Source organism: Xiphophorus couchianus, chromosome 13 (genome assembly GCF_001444195.1).
Source record: "Xiphophorus couchianus chromosome 13, X_couchianus-1.0, whole genome shotgun sequence".
NCBI classification, from domain to species: Eukaryota; Metazoa; Chordata; class Actinopteri; order Cyprinodontiformes; family Poeciliidae; genus Xiphophorus; species Xiphophorus couchianus.
Genome location: NC_040240.1, coordinates 9,258,274 through 9,283,007, shown reverse-complemented (window position 1 = coordinate 9,283,007; position 24,734 = coordinate 9,258,274). Strand labels below are relative to the sequence as shown.

At 38.8% G+C, this 24,734-nt stretch overlaps 3 protein-coding genes across 8 annotated transcripts in view; 2 read left to right on the top strand and 1 right to left on the bottom strand.

Moving 5' to 3' along the window:
* The first annotated feature begins 210 nt into the window (after positions 1-210).
* asb4 (ankyrin repeat and SOCS box containing 4) lies at positions 211-7,756 on the top strand. Its single transcript, XM_028036620.1, has 6 exons — positions 211-3,491; positions 3,672-3,971; positions 4,055-4,297; positions 4,395-4,642; positions 4,835-4,948; positions 5,057-7,756. Exons 1-6 carry the CDS (start codon positions 3,182-3,184, stop codon positions 5,243-5,245), a joined length of 1,404 nt encoding a protein of 467 aa, XP_027892421.1. The 5' UTR covers positions 211-3,181; the 3' UTR covers positions 5,246-7,756.
* A 3,525-nt stretch (positions 7,757-11,281) lies between these two features.
* pdk4 (pyruvate dehydrogenase kinase, isozyme 4) lies at positions 11,282-22,331 on the bottom strand. Of its 2 annotated transcripts, XM_028036663.1 has the most exons (11): positions 21,947-22,328; positions 21,540-21,681; positions 19,763-19,834; positions 16,877-17,061; positions 16,190-16,279; positions 15,835-15,912; positions 14,605-14,681; positions 14,432-14,530; positions 14,221-14,334; positions 13,349-13,462; positions 11,282-12,881 (listed from the first exon to the last, which is right to left on the bottom strand). In XM_028036663.1, the coding sequence occupies exons 1-11, from the start codon at positions 22,062-22,064 to the stop codon at positions 12,738-12,740; spliced, it is 1,233 nt and encodes a 410-aa protein (XP_027892464.1). In that variant the 5' UTR covers positions 22,065-22,328; the 3' UTR covers positions 11,282-12,737. The 2 variants fall into 2 exon arrangements, with proteins under 2 accessions (XP_027892464.1, XP_027892465.1); XM_028036664.1 differs by lacking the exons at positions 11,282-12,881; positions 13,349-13,462; positions 14,221-14,334; ... (1 more) ...; positions 14,605-14,681; positions 15,835-15,912 and having other exon boundaries at positions 16,852-17,061; positions 21,947-22,331.
* A 1,741-nt stretch (positions 22,332-24,072) lies between these two features.
* The window catches only part of dync1i1a (dynein cytoplasmic 1 intermediate chain 1a), a 59,881-nt gene continuing 59,219 nt past the window's right edge, over positions 24,073-24,734 (top strand). For 3 of the 5 annotated variants that reach the window (XM_028036892.1, XM_028036893.1, XM_028036891.1), the window contains exon 1: positions 24,073-24,355. The gene's annotated coding sequence lies outside the window, so the exon portion shown is untranslated. The remainder of the gene's footprint in view (positions 24,356-24,734) is intronic. The other 2 variants (XM_028036895.1, XM_028036894.1) reach the window with 1 other exon arrangement.

Below are 24,734 nucleotides of genomic sequence, written 5' to 3'. Positions count from 1 at the left end.
GAACCAGAACCGGAAGACCTGAGAGGTCTGGAAGGTTGATACAACAACAGCAGATCTTTAATGTATTGTGGTGCTGAGCCGTTCAGTGATTTGTAAACTAACAACAGTATTTTAAAGTCTATTCTTTGAGCTACAGGGAGCCAGTGGAGGGACTTTAAAACTGGTGTTATGTGCTCTATCTTCCTGGTTTTAGTGAGAACACGAGCAGCAGCAGACTTTAACCTTAACTGTGAGATTTACACACGCACACACACCCCCGCACACAAACACTCATTAACAAAACATCTCCAAATTCAGAATATTTAATAACATAGAGTGAAAGCTCAAATGGATAACATAAAGCAGCTTTGCAGTACATTTACCCTTCCTGTCACATGCTGAAAGTTTTGCTCTCTCTCATTCTCTTGCAGCATGAGCAAATTCTAGATATGCCAGGACCTGCTGTAGAAGAAAAACAGATTTCTGCAGGATCTAAAAATAATCTACATTTAGCTAGATTTGACTTGAATCTACATATTTCAGTGGTTGACTAAAACTCACCACTAAGTTTGAAACTAACAGTAAGTAAATTATTGATGTCTAAGGACTGTAGCTACATGTCAGAGCTAAAAACATCAACTTTAGTTGCTAAAGTTCTATTTAATTTAGCTTTTTTTTCAATAAATTAAATATAAGCTTTTAGGTAAGTATGTTAAGCTGACTTGCGTAAAGTTTTCTTTGTACAAGTCAATGTATAATGGTCTTAAAACGATCCTACAAGTATGTTGTTATCACAACTTGGTAACAAGGTAACACAAGATACTGTGAATTTCCCGATTGGAAAAAAGATCGGATTTTTGAGTTGGTTGGAAATCCCTTGTGACCAATTAAGTTCTGATTCCGGTCGCTAGCCGATCTCTCGGTGCATCTCTATCAACAATGTCTTATCCAATTCTGTATTTGATTCAGCTGAAACCATAACCAATACTTGTTAGGTTGCTTCGGAGTTATTTAAAATGTTATTTAAGATTATGAAAAGTATGTTTCTTGTTTCCAAAGGAGCATTTTGTAGGATTTGCGCCACATGATTGGAGTAAGCCCGTTCTGTTCAAGAAGCCTTTTTGACTTGCTGCTAACAGATTAGGAACAGGCATTGTCGCAGCATCATCAGTCACTATTATTTATCTATTCATATATTTTACTAAGTATATATCTGTTGTTTTCTTAACTTATAAATATAAAGAGTTTTATTAACAGCTAATAATGATTTATCCAGAATTGTACGAATATACCCTTTTTCCAAATCATGTATGAATCCTCCCATTAAAACTCAAACGGAAAATGAGAAATTCATCCAAAGAGAGAAGGATACACAGTAGTAATTTCCTGTTGTGCTTGTGGTTTTCCTCTCTTGCAACCAGAATGCTGCTCCAGCGCTACTGCTAACGAATAATTCCTACAAAATATTTTGTAACCCTCTGTGAATACGCAGCAAACTGGACTCCTTTGACTCATTTCTTTTGTATGTACAGTTAAACACTAAAAGCAATATGGTGTAAGGATCCTGCAGAAGCCTCGTTTTATATTGTGTCAGTGTGTTTGCACAGTTCGTCAGAAGCTTGAGGAGACCCTGAGCCACCAGCGGGACTCCGCGGTGCATCTTCTCTGATGTGTTTGATTGAGCTTGCCCGGACTGACTCATCCCACGTATGGATGAGACCCTGGTGTTCCTGGCAGGCCAAAGAAATGCAGATGGTTCAAGTATTGATCTGGAAGTGTTTGTCTTTTTATGTGCATTGAGAGTGAAAGAACGTTGCCATCGACAGTAAGTCCTGCTTTTACCCTTACAAAGCTGCCCCACTTTGTCTTTGCCTTGCTCCTTTGGTTGTTGTTTTTTTTTTTTTTTTTTTTTTTTTGCATTCAGCAGAGTTTGAAAGGGTAGCAACCTGTCACGCTAAATAAAATGTGCGGTCATTGTCCACAGTTTGCCTTGGTTATTTCTTTGTTCCTCTTTAATTATTTTGATTTTCTTTGGACATAAACAGGTTTATTAATCATAAATAACCTATTTGTTAAACATCAGTTTTTTTACGTGTTGCAGTTTAAAAAAAAAAAAACAACCTCTGCACATTTAAATTTGATGATAGGGCAGAAAATACATGTCACAAACAGAGATGTATAAAATATTAATGGATGACGCAAAGACTTGGTGTGACCACAAGATGCGATTAATTACAGCAGTGCTCTGACAGGGAGCTCTGGATATGTTTTGTTTACCAGAGCTCCCTGCTCAGATAAACAGAGCTGGGAGATTTGTATTTCGCAGTACTACCTTTTTTTCTACCTTTACTAATTTTTCTAACTGCAGACATGGGAAATTTTAGTCATTTTCTTGAGGCTTTTTTTTTGTGACCTTTTATCCGTGTGTCCTGTCATCTTTCACAGTTTGAACATTAGCCATCTGTGTCACGTTACATTAATATCCTAATGAAACAGGAAATCATAGATAACTTGGTAAAGGCTTCTGGACACTGATCAATTTGAAAAAGAAATAAAGTATAACAAACAAAACAACAACAGAAGCTACTTTTGTTTTGCAGGAATATTTGGGGTGCAAATAACTGTCGCCTTCGGCTGTGTTTTTTATTTGATTTTTCTGCTGTTTTTGTTTTTTCAGAACTTTTTCTTTTGATTGAATAAATGTACTAAAAACACATTGTTATATAAAGTGTGAGAACATTTCAAAACATTTTGTTTTCAAGAGATTTCCAGATCTATAGCTAGAGGGTGCTGTTTGGGTCTCAGATAGAAACAAAATGCCGAGTTTTCTTTGCTAAATTATTGATGTGCAAGTTTGGTGCCTTTTGATTCTTGAAATACTTTTACCAGATAAGATGTCCCCAGAAAATAATCTGATTAAAGTAAAAAAAAAAAAAAAAATCATCAAAGTTCCCCAGAGCCTTTAACATACTCAGAAAGGTGGTTATTTATACCATGTGACCTTCCACTGAATGACAAGACATCTCAGCCGAACAGCTGTTCTACGGTGAGCAGGCACCGACCTCTATGCTTTCTATTTATGTCTCACTTCAGGAGTCACTATTTTCTCCCTCGTGACGACACGCTGCTGCCGCTCGCTTCCCGTCTTCTTCGACTGCATTTCCCTCCTCCTTCCCCAAACAACTCCCATGGCTAGGTTCTAATGGTTGACATGCTTCTTGATTCCCTTATCGCTACTGTCTGTATGATCATATCCAACCTCATACATGCTTTGTGGATAATAATAGACTCCGAGGAGGTCTTGGGAGGACAGAGTGACTTTCTGCAGGATTGCATGGAGGAATTGAGCCCCAGGCAAATGGCAGTCAAAGAGCTAAAGGAGAAGTTCCTGAAGGCCCTGCAGGAAAACAATGCTGAGGAAGTCCTGCAGATTTTGAACACTGGCAAGCTTGATATTGACACAGTGCTGGAGGTGGAAGATCCCAGTATGTTATTGGCCTCTTATAAACAGGGTAAGTAAAAATGACATTTTCCTTAATTCCCTCCATAATGATAGTAATGTATTAGTTTAACCACTAGGTGGTGCTAAACGCCCACAAACATTAAATCACTGAAGTAAATATACAGTAGTAACAAAAATTTTAAATGAGCTTTTTTAATAACTCAAAAAAGCTCTACTGATTTTTTTCCAGGATACTGGTTGCCAGGCTACAAGCTGGAGAAATCCTGGGCGATGGGTATCCACGTGTGTGTGATGTACAACGCCGTGGAAACAGCGCTGGTCCTCCTCCAGAAAGGTGCGGCCATCAACAGTATGCCCAATGGGAAGTCGCCCCTGCATGTGGCCTGCGAGGTCTCCAACAGCGACTGTGTGGCCCTGCTCTTGGCTTACGGGGCAAAGGTCAACAGCCTGTCTCTGAGCGGTCACACTCCTTTGCACTACTGCATCACCAGGGAGTCTGTGGAGTGTGCCAGGCAGCTCATCCTCAAAGGTAGAATTGCGAGGGTGCATGCGTGTGAACTGGCCTAGGAGTAAATGAAAATGTTCATTCTCTGATAAGCGTTGCTTACGAAGGTGCAAAGGTCAACACAGCCAGCCACAACAACGAGGAGGACACACCTTTGCACACGGCTGCCAGATTTGGGGTTCCAGAGCTGGTGGCGTTGCTTCTGACCCACAGGGCCTCCGTGAACACCCTCAACGCTCTCCAGGAGACCCCCTTAATGACTGCAGCCTTTTGGGCTTTGGACTCCAAGGAGCAAGTCTACAGCCAAGATCATCATTTCGTTTGTCGCCTTCTGCTGGACCACCAAGCGGGTGAGGGGTTCTGGATCCACTTCAAGGCTGTAATGTGTGAAAAGCTTTTTTTTTCTTCCCTTTTCTTCTTATTAAAAACATTATCTTTCTGTTGCAGACCCCAACCTGAAGGAAGGGGATAATAAAACAGCTCTCCACATGGCAGCCTGGAACTGCGATCACGTCCTGATGCAGATGCTGCTGGAGGCCGGAGCGGATGTTCGAGCCATGGACATCAATGGATGTGCTCCCATTCAATACGTCCTCAAAGTGACAGGAGTCAGGCCTATGGCCATTCCTGAGGTCTGCTTTCAGCTTCTGCTGAACTATAACGCAGCGCGGATCTATCCTCCGCAGTTCCACAAGGTACCAAAGTGTGCAGTATTCATGTCCCTTTCATTTTTATGTTTTATGATTTTATGTCAACAAGTTGTGAAGTGGAAAGGAGGGAATACATGTTTTTCACACCGTTCACAAAAAAGAGACGGGTTGAAGTTCGAATGACAAAGTGTGAAAATACATTTTAAGGCAATGGATGATGGGTAATGTTTTTGACAGGTACTGCAGTCCTGCTATGACTACCCCCAAGTTGTAGAAATTCTGGTGAACTCCTATGAACATTTAAAACCTACAAGAAAGTGGAGAGGAGCTATTCCCGACGACTGCTATGAGGTAGACCAGTCTTTCTTTGGTTCACTGAGACCGGAGAAGCCACATATGCAGCCTCCTTCTTAAATGTCACAAGCGATTCTTTGACTTTGGGTTTCTTTGTTTTGGCAGCGACATAAAGGCTTCTATGACTCGATGTTTGCTGTTTGCACCAACACGCCACGCAGCCTGCTTCATCTCACCAGATGTGCCGTCAGAGCCAGTCTGAGAGGGTTTTGTCAGCAAGGAGTTGATCAGTTACCTCTGCCATCGACTATGAAAAAATATTTATTGTTAGAACCTGAGGGCATACTTTACTGATGAAGAGACTTTTTATAATATTTAGCTATGTTGCTGGGACAATGGTTTTAGTGAAAGAAGGTTTAAATCAGATAATGTTTCTGTCTGTATTTATAGATGTAATGACCAATGAGGAAATCAATCCCCGTTCTTTAATTCTTTCACCTCCCTGCTTTAAAGGGCCTGTTTTAGTTTTGCCTGTACTCATTTTCAGTTATTTCGTTTCCACACTTATTTCTCAGCAATGTTGACCAATGTGGCTTCAGGCTGAAAGTGCTGCAACACGCTGAAGAGGATCCAGCGCTACCTAGCAACTGGCTAGGCCCAATGCTCGCTCTCAAACTCATGATATTCTTATTTCAGAACAACACTCTTGACTGATCACTTCACAATAAGTGTTTGTTTTTCCACCGGGCTGCATGCAGCCAGGGACCCAGGCCTGTTTTTGTTCCCAGCTTTCTCACCAACAAAAAGCTCATCTGTTCAACCTCCCTCTTCAAGACATGTTCCAGTTACCTACATCTAAAATTGTTCCATGTTATACATATTTTAATATCAGATAAAGATAAGGCAAGTAAACACAATGATGATTTTGTTGATTAAAGAAAAAAAAAAACTATTCAAATCAGCTGGATCCTATGTAAAAATAGAATTTCTGGCTTTGGTTAAATTACTAACTTTGATTGACTGAACTTTGTTTAGTTTAATTAACACCCAGGTCCGGTTACTGCTTTACCAGTAACATCGAGAAACCACTTCCATAGATCCCGTCAGACAACATGCAGAAAGCTAAACAATCTCAACAATTCTATATGACCAAGAGCCCACAGCACCATGGATCATACTTAGCGTAAACAGGTACAAAACAATTTTTTATGTCTTAAAAGTTTGGTTTACAATTATCAAACAACAGAAATACAGCTGATTTTGTTTTTACAGTTTAGTTTCTGTAGGTTTGTTCTTACATGGCCTGGGGAAGCAGAGCTGAAGCGCATCAGAGAGGGATGGGGAGAAGTTTGTGAGCTGTGTTTGTTTCAAACAAAAACAGTTTAACTCCATATTACATTCCTCTATAGCCTACTTAAAAAAAAAAACATCATTGGCCTTCACCCACTCTAGTCGACTCACCTCTGTGCATGCAGCACAGATAAAACAAGTTTGAACCAGTTTTATCCTGCTAAAAATCTGGTATATTTAGATAAGTCACCCAAAAAAATTCACTATTCTAACCACCTAATATTTTATCTTGCTTTTCCAAAGCTAATCAGAGTATTTATAGACATAAGTATTTCTTGTTGCATGGATGAACCAGACGCTGCCTTACATAAGTCGTTTATCACCAACAAGGTTTATACTGTTGAGGACCTTCTACCCGATCATAGGTCACGCCTGATAGGCGAGTCTCTGACTTCTATTTTAAACCTTAATCCGGCGCTGATGTGTTTGTGCATCAAAGAACCAACACAGGCGGAAACTTTGACAACTTTGCAGAGTTGGAAGCGCAGCTCTTTTGGTTTTGCTATCAGGACAGCCTGGGAGCAAACATGTCTCAGCCTATTAAGCAAATACATTACAGAGTCAATACGAAAATGTCATGAACTCACATGCTCTCTTCCTGTATGTGAATCAGCTGCAGCTTGTAAGTGTAGCACAAATGTTAACGGTATAAAATTATGTAACATTAAATTTGCGGAAAAGAACTTGGTCTCCAAGCTCATAACGAAGCAGAGATCCAAAAGAAAAGTCTCTTGTAGTTCTCTGTGTGTGTCAGATCAGAGAACATTGTCTGCATGACTAAAGTGTCAGACTTAAAATAAACCAATGACTGCCAAGCCACATACAGACACTCCTTCTACAACATGATAAGGGGAAAACTGAGTCATTCGGTTGCAGACAGAAGCTTAGGATAGAAAGATTATACAACAGTTTCAATTAACGCTCAAAAGAAAAAAAAAAAATTAGGTTTGAATTTATTAATTTATTGAAGATTTTAATGGCAAATCTGACCCATTCGCAGAGAAACAATCAAGGCTAAAACAATCTTCGTGTAAACGGTACTGGAAAACTGGTGTCACGTACATTGAGGGTCATTGGCTTGGAGAAAATTGACACGTTCAAAAAATGCTGCAAATTGCGGCTACCCTCATGGATAAGCACAGAAAGGTTTCATGGTCAGACGGGATAAAGAACAAGTTATACGTGGAGAAGCCACACACAGACACTCACACAAAGTTATTTGTGGAGAAGTGTGTTTTGAGGTGTAATAGTGTAGCAACTGTCAAGCATGGTGGTGGGAGCATCATGGTGAGGGTTTGGGATTTTTTGTTTGTTTTTGCTGCCAGAACTGATGCATTGTACAAAGCAGAATTATGAAGAAGAGGACTTCCTGTTAAATTCTTCAGCAGTATTGTAATCCAAAATGCACATTTAGAATCTGGAATCGTCCTTACCTCAAGTCTGAAAAAAATTAACCAGCTGTTGGTCGACGCGATTGGGGCATCTACTTCATTTTTCTGGGTCCGTTCCACAAACTCCCCCTCTCAACTGATTTACACGAATTACTGATTTGGCAGTTCATGTAAATCAAATTACAAATTACTGATTTGGTCAAATATTCCATTGGAACTGAGCGAGACGCTTCCTGAAATTGTCAAAGTGAAACTTTCCTTTAACCAGACTTAAGAGGGAGTGTTTGTATAGATTAAAATCTTTGCGCATTTCATTCAACCTTGTGTGTGGATATGCAAAACAACAGACAAAAAAATGTTTTAAACCAATTCTTTTGTTCTTTAAATTGTATCATCTTTTCACACCAGAGTGTATTCAAACATCTGAATCTATCTGTTGAAGATGTATAACAAAGAGATTTATGGTCACCTTCCCGCTGAAAGCTCCTTTATTTGCACATCTTGCAATGATCCAGTTTTAGTAGTGCAGTGATATGCATTGAGAATGCTAAAAATGGAGACGAACAAACAAAAAAGGTGACAAAACCACAACACAGTATCACCATGCACGCTAATGAAACTGTCTGACAGAGCTGAACAGTGTGTTCCCAGCGCCTGCTGGCAGCCGGCCATCAAAAGCCACTGGACTGTGTCTGCTATGGCGACGGACAACCCGACCAAAGTTTCCAAAAACAAGAGAGAAGAGGAGGAGGAGGAGGGAGACAACAGTTTGGCAGAATCATTACAGAGGCAGACAGAGCTGTTTACACACCAGAAACATTTTTATTGCTGAATTTTGTATTTTTATTTTCAAGTGACAACAGAGTTGTAGTTTCATGCAAACCCTACGGAGGTTACACGGCAGTGTGATGTCCGGTGAAAAAATGAAAACTATTTTGAAAGCTGCAAAAATAACAATTTAACAAAATGGCATAATGGGAGGTAAAATGAGTTGTATTTTTTTACTCCAGTCACTGGTCCGTTTTGTGTCGAATCACACACTGAGCTTTGTGGCAACGCTTGGCCTTTAAGTCATTCTTGTAAAAACTAAACATTAAACAACCAATATAGTAATACTAGAAGCTTTAAACAAAATGTAGTCAGACTGGTAGATGATTGGGACCAGTAACATGATATCTCAGTGTGTAAGGCCATATCACTTAGATCAATACAGCGTTCCTCTTACACCGTGTTCCAAATTATTCTGCAAGTGATATTTTCTCTGATTTTCTTAAATGATCAATGCAACTGATGGTCAGTATAATTTTCAAGTCATGAACTATTACAGGATAAATCAAATTTTACTGAATAAAGCTCCCCATGAGAACATTATTTTTTTCAAAACTAAAAAACTCAAAATGCACTGTTCTAAATTAAAAAGCACAGCAGACTTTCTAAACATTTTATGTTTTATAAAGAACTGCAAACGGTCATTCTTTGAATGTGCAGCATTAAGTGGTGACATGTACTAAAATCAAAAGCTATTTCAATCAAAAACATCTTAACAGACAGAGTTACATGTTAACATAGGATCCTTCTTTGATATCACAGCACAATTCTTGCATCCATTGAACTTGTGAGTTTGTGGAAAGTTTCTGCTTGAATTTCTTTGCAGGATGTCAGAATATCTTCCCAGAGCTGCTGGTTTGATATGAACTGCAATCCACCCTCACATCTTCTGCTTGAGGAAACTCCAAAGGTTCTCAATAGGGTTGAGGTCAGAGGAGGATGGTGACCACACCATGAGTTTCTCCCCTTTATGTCCATAGCAGCCAATGACACAGTGGTATTCCTTGCAGCATGAGATGGTGCATTATCATGCATGAAGACGATTTTGCTACTGAAGGTACGGCTCTTCTTTTTGAACCATGAAAGAAAGTGATCAGTTAGAAAGTCCATATACTTTGCTGAGGTCATTTTCACACCTTCAGGGACTCTGAATTGGCCGACCAATGATTCTCTCCCCATGATTTCGGCCCAAAAAATGACTCCACCACCTCCTTGCTGACGTCACAGCCGTGTTGGGACGTGGTGGCCGTCCACCACCAATCCACTACTACGTCCATCTGGATTATCCCAGGTTGCACAACAGTCACCAGTGAACAAGTCTGTTTGAAAATTAATCTTCATGTACGGCTGGGCCCACTGGACCGTTTCTGCTTGTGAGCTCTGGTTAGCAGTGGCCCAATAGTAGCTTCATGCACCACAAGCCTCTGGAGGATCCTCCACCTTGAGGTTCCAGAAGCACCAGCAGCTTCAAATAACTGTTTGCTGCTTTGTAAGGGCATTTTAACTGCTGCTCTCTTAATCCGATGAATTTGTCTAACAGAAACCTTTATTATGTCTTTATCTGCACAAACCCATCTTTGTTCTGAATCAGCCACAAATCTCTTCACAGTACGATGACACTTCAGTTTTTCTTAAATATCTAATGTTTTCATATCTTGTCATACGGCACTACACTATCTGATGATTTTAGTCAGCAGAGATCCTTTCTCTTTTCCATATTGCTTGAAACCTGTGGCCTGCTTAATAATGTGGAACATCCTTCTTAAGTAGATTTCCTTTAATTGAGCTCACCAGACAAACTAATCAACCCAACTCTGAAATTAATTATAGTGATTCAAAGAGCCCTGACACACAATACCTTCTATAAATTTAATGGCACAACAAAAAATTTCATCTTTATGACACTTAAATCCAATTTGCATAATAATTTGGAACACGGTGTAGTTGTCGAACCAACGAAGTGTGTGTGTGTGTGTGTGTGTGAGTGAGAGATCCCGTCAGTTAAAAATAACAAAGTAATGGTTCACAGTGTATTACTTAACAGGGCACATGGGTAGTTCCCTGTTATAAATCATTAAACATTTCAACAAAGGCCTTTGAGCTTTTAAGAAGTGTTATTTTAATAAACAACTTGCTTCCAAAAAAAGTTAGGAGTTGAAAAGTCATTGAACTAAAATAAAATATATGAATCTACAAATTACTGCAGACAATGCCAAACTATTTATGCCCATTAAATTTGTTCCACAGTTTTTTCCCATCTTCATTCAAAACTTGCACGTATTTCATTCGGTTTTCATTTACTAGAGCAACACAAAGTAGTACATAATTATGGGTAGGAGAAAAAATTACGCATGACTTTCATAATTTCTTTCGCAATTAATAATGTGGAAATTGTGTAGTGCATCTTTGATGATTACGTGTGAATTTTTTGGGTCTTTCTGCAACAATAAGAAAAAAGTGTTGAGGAAAACTAACACTGCACATAACCGTGAACAAACCATCTATGTGCTGTAAAAATGTGGTGGTGGCAGCATCATGGTGTGGGAAGGGATTTCAGCAAAGACAGAGAAGTGGGACTGAAAAAGCACACAGAAAACCTTGAAAGAAAACTGTCAAGTGCTTAAGATTTGAGAGAGTGGATCACCATTCTGAAGGACTAAACATACAGCCAGCGGTGAAAAGGGCTGACTCAAGTCAAAGCATTTTCATGTTGTAATGGTCCAGTCAAAGCCTCTAAATATAAATGAAAATATCTGCACCACTTTGTGTTGGTTTTTGCATAGAAAAACTTAGAAACAGTTTCTCTATGATGGTGTTTTTCCTCACTGAAACATTGTCTCCGTCTTACTTCGGGAGCAAAATATTGGGTGATAAGGCACCAAATATTTTAATTTTTTTTACCACAAACTTGCATTATCATTATATCTTTAAAATGGCAGCTATTTGTCTACCTGAAACAAAATGTTCTCTAGAAAACATGCGCTCAGCAATGTCTTATTAAGCACACTTCAGCACCGCAGCCCAGTATCAAGTTTCTTTGAACCTTTTAAGAAAATGTGTCACTGGCTTAAACAAGAAAAAGAAGCGAGCGTTAGCATGAAGTTTAATTGGCTTGTCTTCTGTATTCTTTGGATTACATTACTGCACAGCATTTTAAAATGGAAAAATGGATGACAAAATTCACGCATCATTACAAAACACTTGGGCGATAACATACTTGTAGAAGGAATCTGCTGAAACCTGTTATGCAAGTTTTGGCAGTTATCTTTAGGAAATACTGAAAAGGACAAACATCTGTTTAGTTCAGACCAAAGTGAACCTGGCAGCTGTTGCAGTCGAAACTTTAAAGTTCAGCATGCAAGGACTCGATGCCACAGTAAGAAGTTCATAATTTTCTAGCTAGAAACAATCAGATTTAGCACTGCTACTTCATCTTTAACATCACTAAGAAATGGTTTAGTTGAGTGAATTAAGCGACATGGAGGGTTAAAAACAGACTTTGCTCCCTTTGTGTTACTACACTCATCATGTTTGACCTGAGTGATCCCACGCTGGCTGGCTTCAGCTAGGCTTTCCCAGACACAAACCCCTTATGCAGGATTAGTAACCGAGGATCGTGTATCAGTCTCTGATTTGAGAAATAATTACAGCTCAGTCATGTTCACACATCCACCGTGGTTATAGAAACATTTAAAAGGAGTGAAGTTTTCTCTGGAATTCATGATTTTTTCCCCTACTAACACTGAAGTAAAACATCTGGAAGATCAGCGGATGAGGTATTCTGTGAATGAGGAATCTGGAGCAATGACCGCATGTGACAGTCAAAGTTACAGTGGGAATACTTGTGTACATAAATCTCCTAAAGTTCCTTAGTGTTTGCGTGTGAAGACACTTCTCAACAGAAGCAGGTTTAGCATTTGTATCTGTTAACTGAGCCATGAAACAAATTAAACTCAGCTTTTTTTCTTTATCATCTTCCATTAGCAGCACAAACAAACTTATAAGTGGTGTATGAGGTTTCGTGAGGTTACGCTGGTCTGAAATGTGTTTTTATGTTCATCATTTCTCCATGAAAGAAACTTTCTCATCACTGCTCTCCTGAAGCTTTCTAGTCTGGGAGAAGATCCCACATTTCATACAGAGAAATTCAAGTTCGGTCACATGATAGCTTCATCGTCTCCTCACAGGGTTCCATAGCTTTGCTTTTTCTTTTGTTCGTTTTTACACTTTCATTCAAACAGTTCCAGAGTCTCGTCCGCTTCCGCTTGGGTCCGCTATCACTGGGTCCTCTCATACTTGCCCAGTTTCTTTGGCTCCTTGCTGGGCATGCACCAGTCGTCTGCCTCTATGCTGGCCTGGTAGTGCCGCAGGGCTGACTTGTTGAAAACAGGAAGTCTCTCCACTGACTCTGAGGACAGGGCCTGGTCAGAAACATCAGAAAATGAATAGTTACTCTCTGGATCCAATTTCGTGCTGACATATCTAAGTAACAATAAAATCCTGGTTACTTCCTAATTTGCTTTGAAATCTGATTATTTTTAGATACCTATGCACTTTTATTTTAGTTTAGTTTGCATACTTAAAATACAGATCAAAGACCTTAAGAAAAAAATAATAATGAAACAGCCCAGGTAAAGGCAACAGTGCAATGGGCTTATACAAAAGCCTCCACCAAAAATGCATAGAAAAAAAGTATAATAGGAACAACAATACAACACTTCAGTTGATCATAAATGTATGAAATACGATAATACAGAAGAAAACATTGTTGAGACATACTCAATATCAGTCTGACATTCATCAGATGCAGATCGACTTTGTGTTTTGGTCATTTACTTAAGTACATTTATAGCTTCAAAAGTGTTGCTGTAAACTGAACCGATCTCACCTTTAAATATATGACAGCTGAAGTGCCGTAGCCCTCCATGGAGTAGAGCTGCAGGTCTCCTTGGAAGTACTTAGCATAAAGGCGAGAGATGGGAAGACCATAACCAAAACCAGCCTGAAGGTAAAAAGGAAACAAAAAAATAAAGGTAACTCTTAATAATGTGGCCTGTGCAGATTAAGACGGATTACTCCAACATTACATTTATAAACTACACCCTGTAAAGGCTTCTCAACAAAACATCTCCATACTTACTCATCTGATTGCGGCTTAAATCCAACAATATGTGGTTGACTGCATTCCTTTGCTGTGTAATCAGCTGACTTTGCAACTATGTTTGATTGTGTAAAACTAAGTCTAGCTTACAGAGCGCTGCATATTATTTTACTTTTATTCTGAGCTTAAAATTAAAGCAAGATTTCTCCAAAACACTCTTGTCCCTAGTGGGGTCAGGAGAGGTGCCGGTGCCTATCTCCAGCGAACGTTTCGGGCGAGAGGCGGGGTTCACCCTGGACAGGTCGCCAGTCCGTCGCAGGGCAACACAGAGACAGACAGGACAAACAACCATGCACACACACACTCACACCTAGGGAGAATTTTAGAGAGACCATTTAACCTAATCGTTATGTTTTTGGACTGTGGGAGGAAGCCGGAGTACCCGGAGAGAACCCACACACACACAGGGAGAACATGCGAACTCCATGCAGAAAGACCCCAGGCAGGGAATCGAGACCAGGACCTTCTTGCTGCAAGGCAACAGTGCTACCTACTGCACCAATGTGCAGCCCCTTCTCCAAAACAAAATAGAAAATTACACTTGAATTTTAAGATTGTAAAAACATTGTCTAAAGCAAGAGAGGCACATTTAATCTTACCAGCGGAGCGTTTCTAGACATGTCTACATGGACGGGACTGGGAGCCGTGGTGTACATGTAGCTGAAAAGACGTTCAATCTTCCTCAAGGGGACTCCGCCACCATTATCCGACATCTGACATACAAAGACATGAAACGTTTTCATTTGGAACCATATTTTCTATGCTAACTAATCTGTGTGAACAGCGCTAGTTTAATAACTAGTTCTATACCTTGATAGTAAGGTCCTCATTGCCCAATGAAACGCGGACTTTAATTGGGGGCAACGACGGGCTCGTCTCGTGTGTCTCCACGGTGGCTCTCATGGCATTCTGAAGGAAGAAAATGATGAGGAACTATAGAAAAACTCAGGGGAGAGTTTTTCCGTGATTCGGGTGAGATGTACCTTGAAGAGTTCAAACAGCATGTGGTAGAGATGCGAAGGAACATATACGATGTGGATGGGCTGGCCAGGGCTTTTAGCTGTGAGACAATTCACAGCATACAGTATTACATAGAGAACAGCACAAATTCACATTTAACTAGATCTTATTTAATCTTGTACTGTGTTGTATTACATTGACATTTAGTCAAAATACAGTCTACAAAATTCACCTACAATTCAATCAAATAGTCAAATTCAAATTCCACACAGTTTAATTGCATCTAATAATAATAACAATAATAATAATAATGAGTCAGACTTAGTAGATCGATAAATTACAGATAACAAATCTCCTTGGAAAGCAAAATTCGTACAAGCATTACTGAATTTAATGGTGCATCTTCTCCTTCATAAATCTTGGGTCTGTTTGTTTTTTTTCCCCCACTTTTTAAATTACACAATTCAGGCGCAACATTATGACCATCTGCTCATCTTGTGTCGGTCCCTCTGTTCCTGCCTAAAAAGCCTTGTTCTGTCGAGGGACATGGACTCCACTAGATCTCTGAAGGTGTGCCGTGCTGTCCGTTCACAAACCACTAACCACAGCAACAACTCCACCACCTCCTACTTTTGACATCAACTTTAAGAAAGTTCCCTTGCTGCCAAATACGTCCCACTCACCAACAGATTCCACGACGAGAAGATAATGGTGCTATTAAATTCATGTCAGTGGACACAGCGTTACTTTATCGCAGGTTAGGTATAGTAAAACCTGTTAACAGTCCCAAACGGGATTGTGCACAAACGTAATTTTTTTAGTACTACTTGTTCTGCTCTATGCTAGGATAAAATAGGATTTGTAGCACAAATTACCCCAACATGTCCAATCAACCACATATTTAAAATGCTAGAATGTGCTGTTTTGTAGTAGGACACTGATATTTGCAACTAATATAAGTTTTCCAAAAGTAATCCTAAAAAAAAATCATTCTAAGAGTCTCTGTCTGGTTCAAAGGGAGTTCATTTAGACGCTGACTAGTGGTTTTTGTCAGAGTCAGCTGACAGGAAACAGACATCCTGACACTCAGTAACAAAAAAAAAGAGGAGAACCTGCTGCTTGCAAAAGACAGAAAAACTAACACTTTTGAGACAGAGAGAGGGAAAGAGAGAGACAGTGAGGTCTGCAGGAGAAATCTGAAGAATACAAAGCTGCATGCTAAAAATAGAAAGTATTTAATGCATTTGACTTACAGTTGACCTCCTTTATCTCCATGTCAGGAGAGGTGAGGTAATACTGCTCACACAGCATCTTGGAGGTCTCATAGGCATCTGCGAAGTGACACAACACCCAACCTTGTTACTGCTTTACCAGAATTTCAAACACCCAAAAACATGGCAACCCGAGCTAAACGGTAAGCAACAGATCCTCTTTTTTTTTGTGCCCCATGGATGTCACGGTGACCAGTTCCCACCATATACACCATGATGGCACTGCTTTCTACTTAAAGTGCGTATTTTCACATAGTAATGTATAATAAGGTCAAACAAGGGGTGGTGAAAACAGACTGTTTGTGTGTACAAACAGTAGGTCAGGATCACTTATTACCTTTTACGACCTCTACCACGTCACAGCTGGGGTCGATGCTGCCGATATGTTTGGGATGGGCTGGATTTACGCTGCCATCAAAGATTAATGCTACGGGAAACAAGAAACAAACATGTTTGAAATGGCTCACATGTAGTGTCAGATGTACATGTGAGGGAATTAAAGTTGATATGCACTGTGAACTTTTTCACATTTTGCCACATTAAAACTACAGACTTCAACGCGTGTAATTGGGATGTTACGCAACAAACTAGATACAACACTTGTGAAATGAAAGAAGCCGGATATGTTTTTTTTTAAAACACTGAAAAGTGCGGAGTGCATTTGTGAAAAGAGCTGACTCTGATGCTCTACTTCAGTCTAGGCCCGTCCGTTACAGGTGAATCAGTATAAAAAATTTTCGTTATAGCAACATCAATGTGTTAAAGTGTCATGCATGCAAATTTTCATGTCAACAATGAAACTGCGTTTAGTTTTTTGCACAGACTTTTATTGTACTTTATGCTTTACTTTTATTGGCTAAAAGACTAAAGCGCACAAAGAACGGTTAAATTAAATACATAAAACATAATATGGTAACAACTTATCTTGATTTACAAGGGCCCCATTACTGACATGAGCTGCTACTTGCTACGTGTTAGGATCTGTGTTGATTAACTCACAGTTATTACAGAGTGCAATACTGACTGTGCTGGTTCATGAGCATGCGTGTGGAGATGCGGCTCATGTAGAAGCGGTCCAGGAAGTACTGGACGTTCTGGTTGGTGACGGGGTCCACGCCGAACGCCTCCTTGAACTCCAACACACCCTGAGCCATGGTGGGTACCACGTTGTTGTGCCGGTTCCGGATGTTCACAAGAGTCTGTGTGAAGCTACAGGTAAGAGAGAACAAAAGGTTAGTAACTGAGGGTACAGGCTTCGTTGGGTTCGGCTCATCAGAAACATTTCTTTTATTGATGTTAACACGCCAAACTGAGTCAATCACGTATTTGTTTTTGTTAGAAACTTGTTAATTAAATAATAGTTAGAAACCTTACTTTTAAAGCCGGAATAAAAAAAAAAGAATTTATGGATCCTTATAGCCTCAACTGCCTATCATCGCATTCATTCACTTCCCAGGCTTCCTAAACATTTTCATGCCAAAATTCCACGTGAATATGATTTCTCCAACTTGAAATTTAAAAATTCACAATGCATATATAAATTCAAAATTTCATTATGAAGGTAGATGTTCCCATCTAACGATGGGCATCTAACATATAGTTTATCTTTATCAAAATGATGTTTGTACACTCCAGAAATGTGTGCAAACATACGGAGCCCTCTAGGGGACATGGGGAATTTTTTTTCTTTTGCGTTCCCTCGCAAAACATTTGCGTTACCTCGCAATACTTTTGCGTTACCTCGCAAAACTTTTGCGTTCCCTCGCAAAACTTTTGCGTTACCTCGCAATACTTTTGCGTTACCTCGCAAAACTTTTGCGTTCCCTCGCAAAACTTTTGCGTTACCTCGCAATACTTTTGCGTTACCTCGCAAAACTTTTGCGTTACCTCGCAATACTTTTGCGTTCCCTCGCAAAACTGTACTGGTCAGTTATGCAGCATAATTGAATACTGCAAGCCTTTCTTACGGTGGGCGCCGTACTTTATGCTTTAATATAAGGTTATGTGAGGTTTTTCCATGAATGTTAGTATCTTTTTGTGAAATATCTGAAGTTTTATATCTTTCTTTAGGATAGAAAGGCACCACAAACCTACGATATAAACAGAAACCTTCCGTAAGTAGGAAAGAAATAAAAATACATTATAATTTGGACTATTTCTGAGTTATTATCGTGGGTAATAAATCATCTGACAGTTTTGATTGTGTCTCTGTTGTGTTCGTAACCTGAATGGTTTAAAGAGCTGCTTTCAGTGCCGCTCCATCTTCGCCTTAACAGACATAAACATGCAGTAATAAATCGATTTTCAATCAGTGTTTTGCACCAAACAGTTTTTACTGTTAACAAGTTTTTATTATTAAAAACACGACAAACTAATGATGGTAAAGGGCAGCACTGGGTTAACTCTGGGAATCTCATCTGTCCGTTTATCAATCAACTCCAAACCTTTTCTTTGTTCTGTCACAATTATCGATTTATTCCATTTTGATGATCAGGTTCCAAACTTTGCAAGGACTGACCGCCCCGCTCACTGCTTCCTAATACACACAAAGCCAGTATCCTTCCCATTCATACCTGGTGACGTCACGCCCACATCGACACACCCACCACACAAGTGTCAAAGCCGCTGCTCCTGTCATATCAATAATTACTTATTTCATTCATATGGCTCTTACAGAGCCTCAGTGAAAACTTGTTTATTATTATTAACTGTTTGGTGCAAAACACTGATTGAAAATCGATTTATTTTTTACTGCATGTTTATGTCTGTAAACTAAGATGGCACTGAAAGCAGCTCTTTAAACCATTCAGGTTACGAACACAACAGAGACACAATCAAAACTGTCAGATGATTTATTACCCGCGATAATAACTCAGAAATAGTCCAAATTATAATGTATTTTTATTTCTTTCCTACTTACGGAAGGTTTCTGTTTATATCGTAGGTTTGTGGTGCCTTTCTATCCTAAAGAAAGATATAAAACTTCAGATATTTCACAAAAAGATACTAACATTCATGGAAAAACCTCACATAACCTTATATTAAAGCATAAAGTACGGCGCCCACCGTAAGAAAGGCTGGCAGTATTCAATTATGCTGCATAACTGACCAGTACAGTATTGCGAGGTAACGCAAAAGTTTTGCGAGGGAACGCAAAAGTTTTGCGAGGTAACGCAAAAGTATTGCGAGGTAACGCAAATGTTTTGCGAGGGAACGCAAAAGAAAAAAAATTCCCCATGTCCCCTAGAGGGCTCCGTACAAACATTTCTGGGGTTTGTACACAGAATTTTTATTTTTTACTATTTTCGGCTCTATAAGAGAAGAAATAAATAACAAATTTTAAATATCCTTAATTACAATGTTTGTGAGCTTTTGCACTTATTGTCCTTAAGTAGCCTATTCAATAATTAGTGATTGGTTATTTTTTATGTTTTTATTATTTTAGGGGCAGTATTTACCTTTTAAGATAAAAATAAGCGGTAGTTCTCCAACTTTTTTATTATTATTTCTTTCTTCCCACGTTATCTTATCTTTTTAAATTTTCAGTTTTTACTATTGAAAGTAAACATACTTAAAGTGGTGAACCAGTAAGCTTTACAAAGTACAAAAATAAAACTACACGTTAATGCTCTGTTAGTAACATCTATATAAAAGCCTAAAGAAACAGTCTGACAAACAGTAATTGCAATGTTTGTGTGACTGCAGCCTCACAGTCATACATAATATTGGCAAAAATGCTTGCATCTTTTTTTTATTCTTCTTATTATGACAATAGATAATGGGATATATTGTTATAAACTCTTGAGTTTGTATAATTTACCTGAGGTTTGTCATTAAACTATCTGAAGACAAAAGAAAACCTAAACTACAATCACAAACACATAGTGAGATATCTAATATAATGGCTTACATTTTTAGGACATCCTTATCGTCTGGATCTTTTTCTAAAAAGTCAACAAGCTCCATCAAACTCTGTGAATACCTGTAGGACACAAAAGGAAAGAAAAAGACAAAAATAAATACAGGCTGATGTTTTATGACCAGGAATGACAAACAAAACAGCAGAAATATATCTAATCTTCTTCAAAACTTTATACATCACACTGAACAAGCTTTTCCATTTCCTCATTAACAATAACTGCCTGTCATGTGCGGGACGTCTTGTGCAGGCCAGGAGAACAAGGGGGCCTGAGTGCTGAGCTCACACTCTCTTACGTTCTGTCAGTGCAAAAAAAAAAAAAAAAGAAAAATCTGGGTGAGAGGTGACTCACTGTGTCCCTGCATGTGCTTTCTATGTCCCTCACTGAGCCTGTGCCTCAAGTCAAAAAATATGTATTCATGTCCATGTGAACAGGCTGATATCTCTGCTGGAATGGACACAAGTATAACATGAAACATCAAGATATTTTGGCTTCAAAGAGAAGCCACTGAGCTCTTCAGTTATGCAGAAACAAAAAACTCGACAGAGCATTTAAACGTTTGTATCTGTGGCTCTTACACTGTTATGTAAACATTAAAAACCTGGAGGTAGGATACATGCGTGGAGAGCTGCCCCCAGCTGACGCTTCACGGCATCAAGTACAAACACAAACAGTACGCGTTTTATTTCTTCCACAGTAAGACTGATTGTCTGCAAATAGAGAATGCTGAGTTGGTGACCAGCAATGATCGCAAACTTTGAAAAGTAACTTCTAACATGAGAATGTAAACTTTTTTATACAGAACTTAGACAAAATGTGTAACATAAACAATGGATTTTAAACATAATTAACATAATTTCACAAATTCTGATAACAACGAGAAAAACCCTTGCACACACACACACACACACACACACACATGCATGCATACATCAGTGGTTTTGCTCAGCCAAATTGACTTAAAATACATGCAGGAATGATCACCTGTTGGTGGGAACTATTACTTTCAGGCATTTCTGGGCAAAACAGCCTCAAACCAAACACTGAAACAAAATGTCATTATGATGATTTTTGCTACTCATGAGTAGCAAAACAATATTCATTTAAAAATCTGTTCTGTGTCCAAAGCAAAACAAAGGAATGTATTCACTCTCAAGTTCATTTAAAGGCAAGATTCAAATGTCAAGACTTCTCTAACATTTTTAGCACATGGTCTACTATAGCATATTTTTTAGATTGATCAGGATTTAAATATGGAAAAAACTGGGATGGATGGATGAGTGATGGACAAATGGACAGTGAATTAACAAAAGTACAGCTAGATACTAGAGATCTTCAAAAGAATTTAATCGTCTTGAATTACATTTTTTTTTTCATATGCCATTATTCCACTTTTAGCTAAACTAAGAAAATATTTAGATCAAATTACATTAACAGACACCCAGAATAACAATCCAGCACATAGGAAAACAACTCATCCATCAATATTTAATAGGTTTGCTGCAGTTTGGATGTAACCTAATCTTCATGTCTAATTAAAGTGAAGATCATTAAAGATAAAGATGGTAACAGGTTTGTTACTTTGAAAGGATTAAATACAAGGAAGATTTTCTGTATGGTGTAATCATAACAAGATTTTGGTACTGGAAGGAAAGTTCTGCAATCCCCCATTGGCATGAACTTAGGATAATGGGAACAACTAACTGAGGTTTGGCGACATGCTTTCTGTTCAGCACAGTGAATCTAAAACAAGTCCAGGTATCCTACCAGCTTGTCAGGAGCTTTACAGATGGAGTGCCAAGAAGCTTGTCAGGGAGGTAATCAATTTCTTTCATGATGTTGGCCAGTCTGACAGGAAGCTCCTGTCGCAGGAACACAAAGGACGTCTTCTCGCATGCATTAGCAGAGCCTGTGGTCACATGAGCGACATCAACAACAAATACAACAAAGCAGAAAAAAAGCAAATGGTACAGAAAACTATACATTTGTGCAAATTAATTATGTTTGTACAAATTATCTGGAAGTCTCCTAGACAATAATGCAGTCTGCAGTTATCTGGGCATGACCTGTACTTTGCTAAATTAGACAATAAGTAACGCCAATTGCGTAATAGCAGCGTAAATGTATAGTACGAACATGGAGCATATAGCACCACATCAGCCAGGAGCACTTACCGAAGTCAATAAACTGCTTCATGGATAATGGGGAAGGCGAAAACTTGGAAAACCTCTCCACTTGTTTCGGTATCCCAGCTAACGAGCCGTTTTTCAACAAAAACTGGGCGAACCTCATTTTTTTCTCCGCTCCAGTAGACCCCAAATGCTAGCAGTGTATCAGGGACAAGCCGTCGTTTCTGACTCCAGCGCAATCCAGTTTAACGATTTAAAAAAAATTTTTTTTAGCTAACAGGGCAATAATTCGGCGTCACATCAGTGAAATCCTTCACATCATCCTTCATAGGCCCGCTCATGTGTTTTTCTCTGGCTGTGTCCTTCCATATTTGCGCCCTCTGAATTCAACTTCTAGCGTTGAGCAGGGGGGGATGTTGTTGTCTGCAAGGGGAAGACGTAAGACTGACGTTGAAACCAACCAATCAGCGCTTAGATTTTCTTCATTCTGGGCGGAGCTCAGAGCCCCTCGGCTGGTACCGAACTGGAAGAGCCGTACAATGACAGACCTCTTTATGATAGCATCACCTACCGACCGGTTATCAAAAATCCCTGTGTTTACTGTTTTGAGCCACTGCCATCATTTTTTTTGTAGCATCAAATGGATGTTTCTGGCTGCACCCGGAGTTCAAATGAAATAATAAATTGGAAGTAGCGTGGGCTGTAATTAAGTAAACTGTTACATCATGCAAAACCTTATCTCAAGTTTCCTTTCGTCTATCATAAGGCATATTTTTAAATCACTACTTGACTAATACTTTTCTCTGATATAATTCTTATGGGATACAAACAGTCTGTATTTATAAAGCAGTTTTGTTTAACACATTAGGGCAATATAAAGTTTTTTTTTTTTTTTTACATATGGGTGCATGTCAGATCATAAGTTATGATAAAGTTTATTTATTTCTGTAATTCGATTCAAGAAGTAAAACTTCTATGGACTCATTACATACAGAAGGATAAATAATCAACGGTTTCTGACATACAGCTAATGAAAACCCAAAATTCTGTTTCTCAGAAAATTAGACCAATGAAAACTGTTTTTTACACAGACATGTTATGTCATGGCTATAGCCAGTATAGACATGGTGAAGACTACTGACTTGATTATGCAGGGAAGAATCACTGACACCCTCCACAACGAAGGTAAGCCACAAAGTCCATTGTACAACAGGTAAAGTGTATGCAGAGTGACATAACTAAGCATACTGAAAGTTGAGTAACATGAAAAAAGTGTGTTGAAGAAGTTTGTGCAAGGAACAGAGTTATCCTCAACTTTGAGAGGTTTGTGACACAAAATCCACTCCAAGAGCTCAGGGGAGCTTCAGAAGCAGCAGCAGGAGTCACAACATAAGAAAGATCCAGGATATAATCTACATGTCTAAATTAAAGCTAATGAAAATTTATATATTCAGAATAAGAGGTGAGAATTCTTTTTTTTTTTTTTTTAGGAAACCTGTTTGATCTTAAAGACTTTTTACAATGAAAGGAAATCTGAAAATAACATCCACCAAAATAGAGAAAATTGTTTTCACAGTAGTAAGAGCAACGTTCGTTCTGGTCAGGACATTTCATACTTCACAAGAAATATGAAGCAAATGAAACAAAAGATGCTTTTTTTGCAGAACTCTCAAGAAAACATCTTAGGGTCTTCCATCTTCAACATTTGTATGGCAATATGATAATAGTTGTGGGACACCAACAAAAACAAGGTTTTGCCAACAAAACATGTCAAAGTTAAGTGTTGTCATTTCGAGCTTGCAGTCCCAAAAGTTCCAGTTCTCTGATCTTGCAGTAATAGTCTTAAAACTTTCGAGGTACATTAGCAAACTGTCTTGATTTTTGAAGTATATTTTTACATACGTACACAACATATTATCTCAAGATATTATCTCATCATATTTGCAAGAGCTTCCTCTAACACGTTTTGTGGCATATTTATTATTTTAAGTAAGAAAATAAATAAATAAATAAATAAATAAATAAATAAATAAATATATAAATAAATAAATAAATAAAAGCAGCTCAGTCTACATCTTCCCAGTGTTGTAATGGCTCTTCTTCAGGCGGCCTCAAGATGGCGGCGTTGCTAATGACAGCGCGTCTCCAAGCTGAGGAGGAGGAGGGATTTCCTCTCTTCCTCTTCAACATCACTCCCCTCTTCGCTCCTTCCCGAGGATGTATCGGCGTGCCGTGCACCTGCTTCCAGCCTCGTCTCAGTACAATAACCCATTTTAACCTAGTCGTTTACCGAGACCCAAAACGAAGCATCCTCTGGTACCAGAGAGGCCTCGATACAAAGAGACTGGAAGCAACCTAACAGAGGATGTGTTGATTTTTTTTTTTTTAATCGAGATACAGCAGTGAGACAGCATCTTTGCCGGTGACACATCATTAGCCCTACAAGTGGATAAGGTATGACACCATAATATGGCCGTATATGCGACATATTGAAGCTTTTTGTTTATAATTTTCAGCGTTGGAAGTTGTGTTTTTTTTGTAGTTGAAAAACCTGTAAATATGCAGGGTCATATTTACAGGTTTGTGCGAATGTGCACTAATTTCTAGCTAACAGCGTTCAGTGACCAAGCACACAAATTCATATTCTTTCATATTGTGTAATTCATAGACCTGGGATGTAACAAATATAGTTACATTTATGCCAATATTCTTTGATACATTTCTACTTATTTATATTAAATGTTTTTTGCATTGAGCTCCCAAATGTCAGTTTTTGACATTAGGATAAGGTTATGGTTACACTTGATACATCCTCATGGACTAAGCTTTGTTT

Excerpts from the sequence above, each read along its gene's own strand:
- asb4 (XM_028036620.1), top strand. The coding sequence starts at position 3,182 with ATGGTTGACATGCTTCTTGATTCCCTTATCGCTACTGTCTGTATGATC. Across the intron at positions 3,972-4,054 it reads CAGGCAGCTCATCCTCAAAG|GTGCAAAGGTCAACACAGCC; the intron begins GTAGAATTGCGA and ends TTGCTTACGAAG. Across the intron at positions 4,949-5,056 it reads TTCCCGACGACTGCTATGAG|CGACATAAAGGCTTCTATGA; the intron begins GTAGACCAGTCT and ends TTGTTTTGGCAG.
- pdk4 (XM_028036663.1), bottom strand. The coding sequence starts at position 22,064 with ATGAGGTTCGCCCAGTTTTTGTTGAAAAACGGCTCGTTAGCTGGGATA. Across the intron at positions 16,280-16,876 it reads CATGCTCATGAACCAGCACA|CATTAATCTTTGATGGCAGC; the intron begins GTCAGTATTGCA and ends TGTTTCCCGTAG. Across the intron at positions 13,463-14,220 it reads TGTCTAGAAACGCTCCGCTG|GCTGGTTTTGGTTATGGTCT; the intron begins GTAAGATTAAAT and ends TTTTACCTTCAG.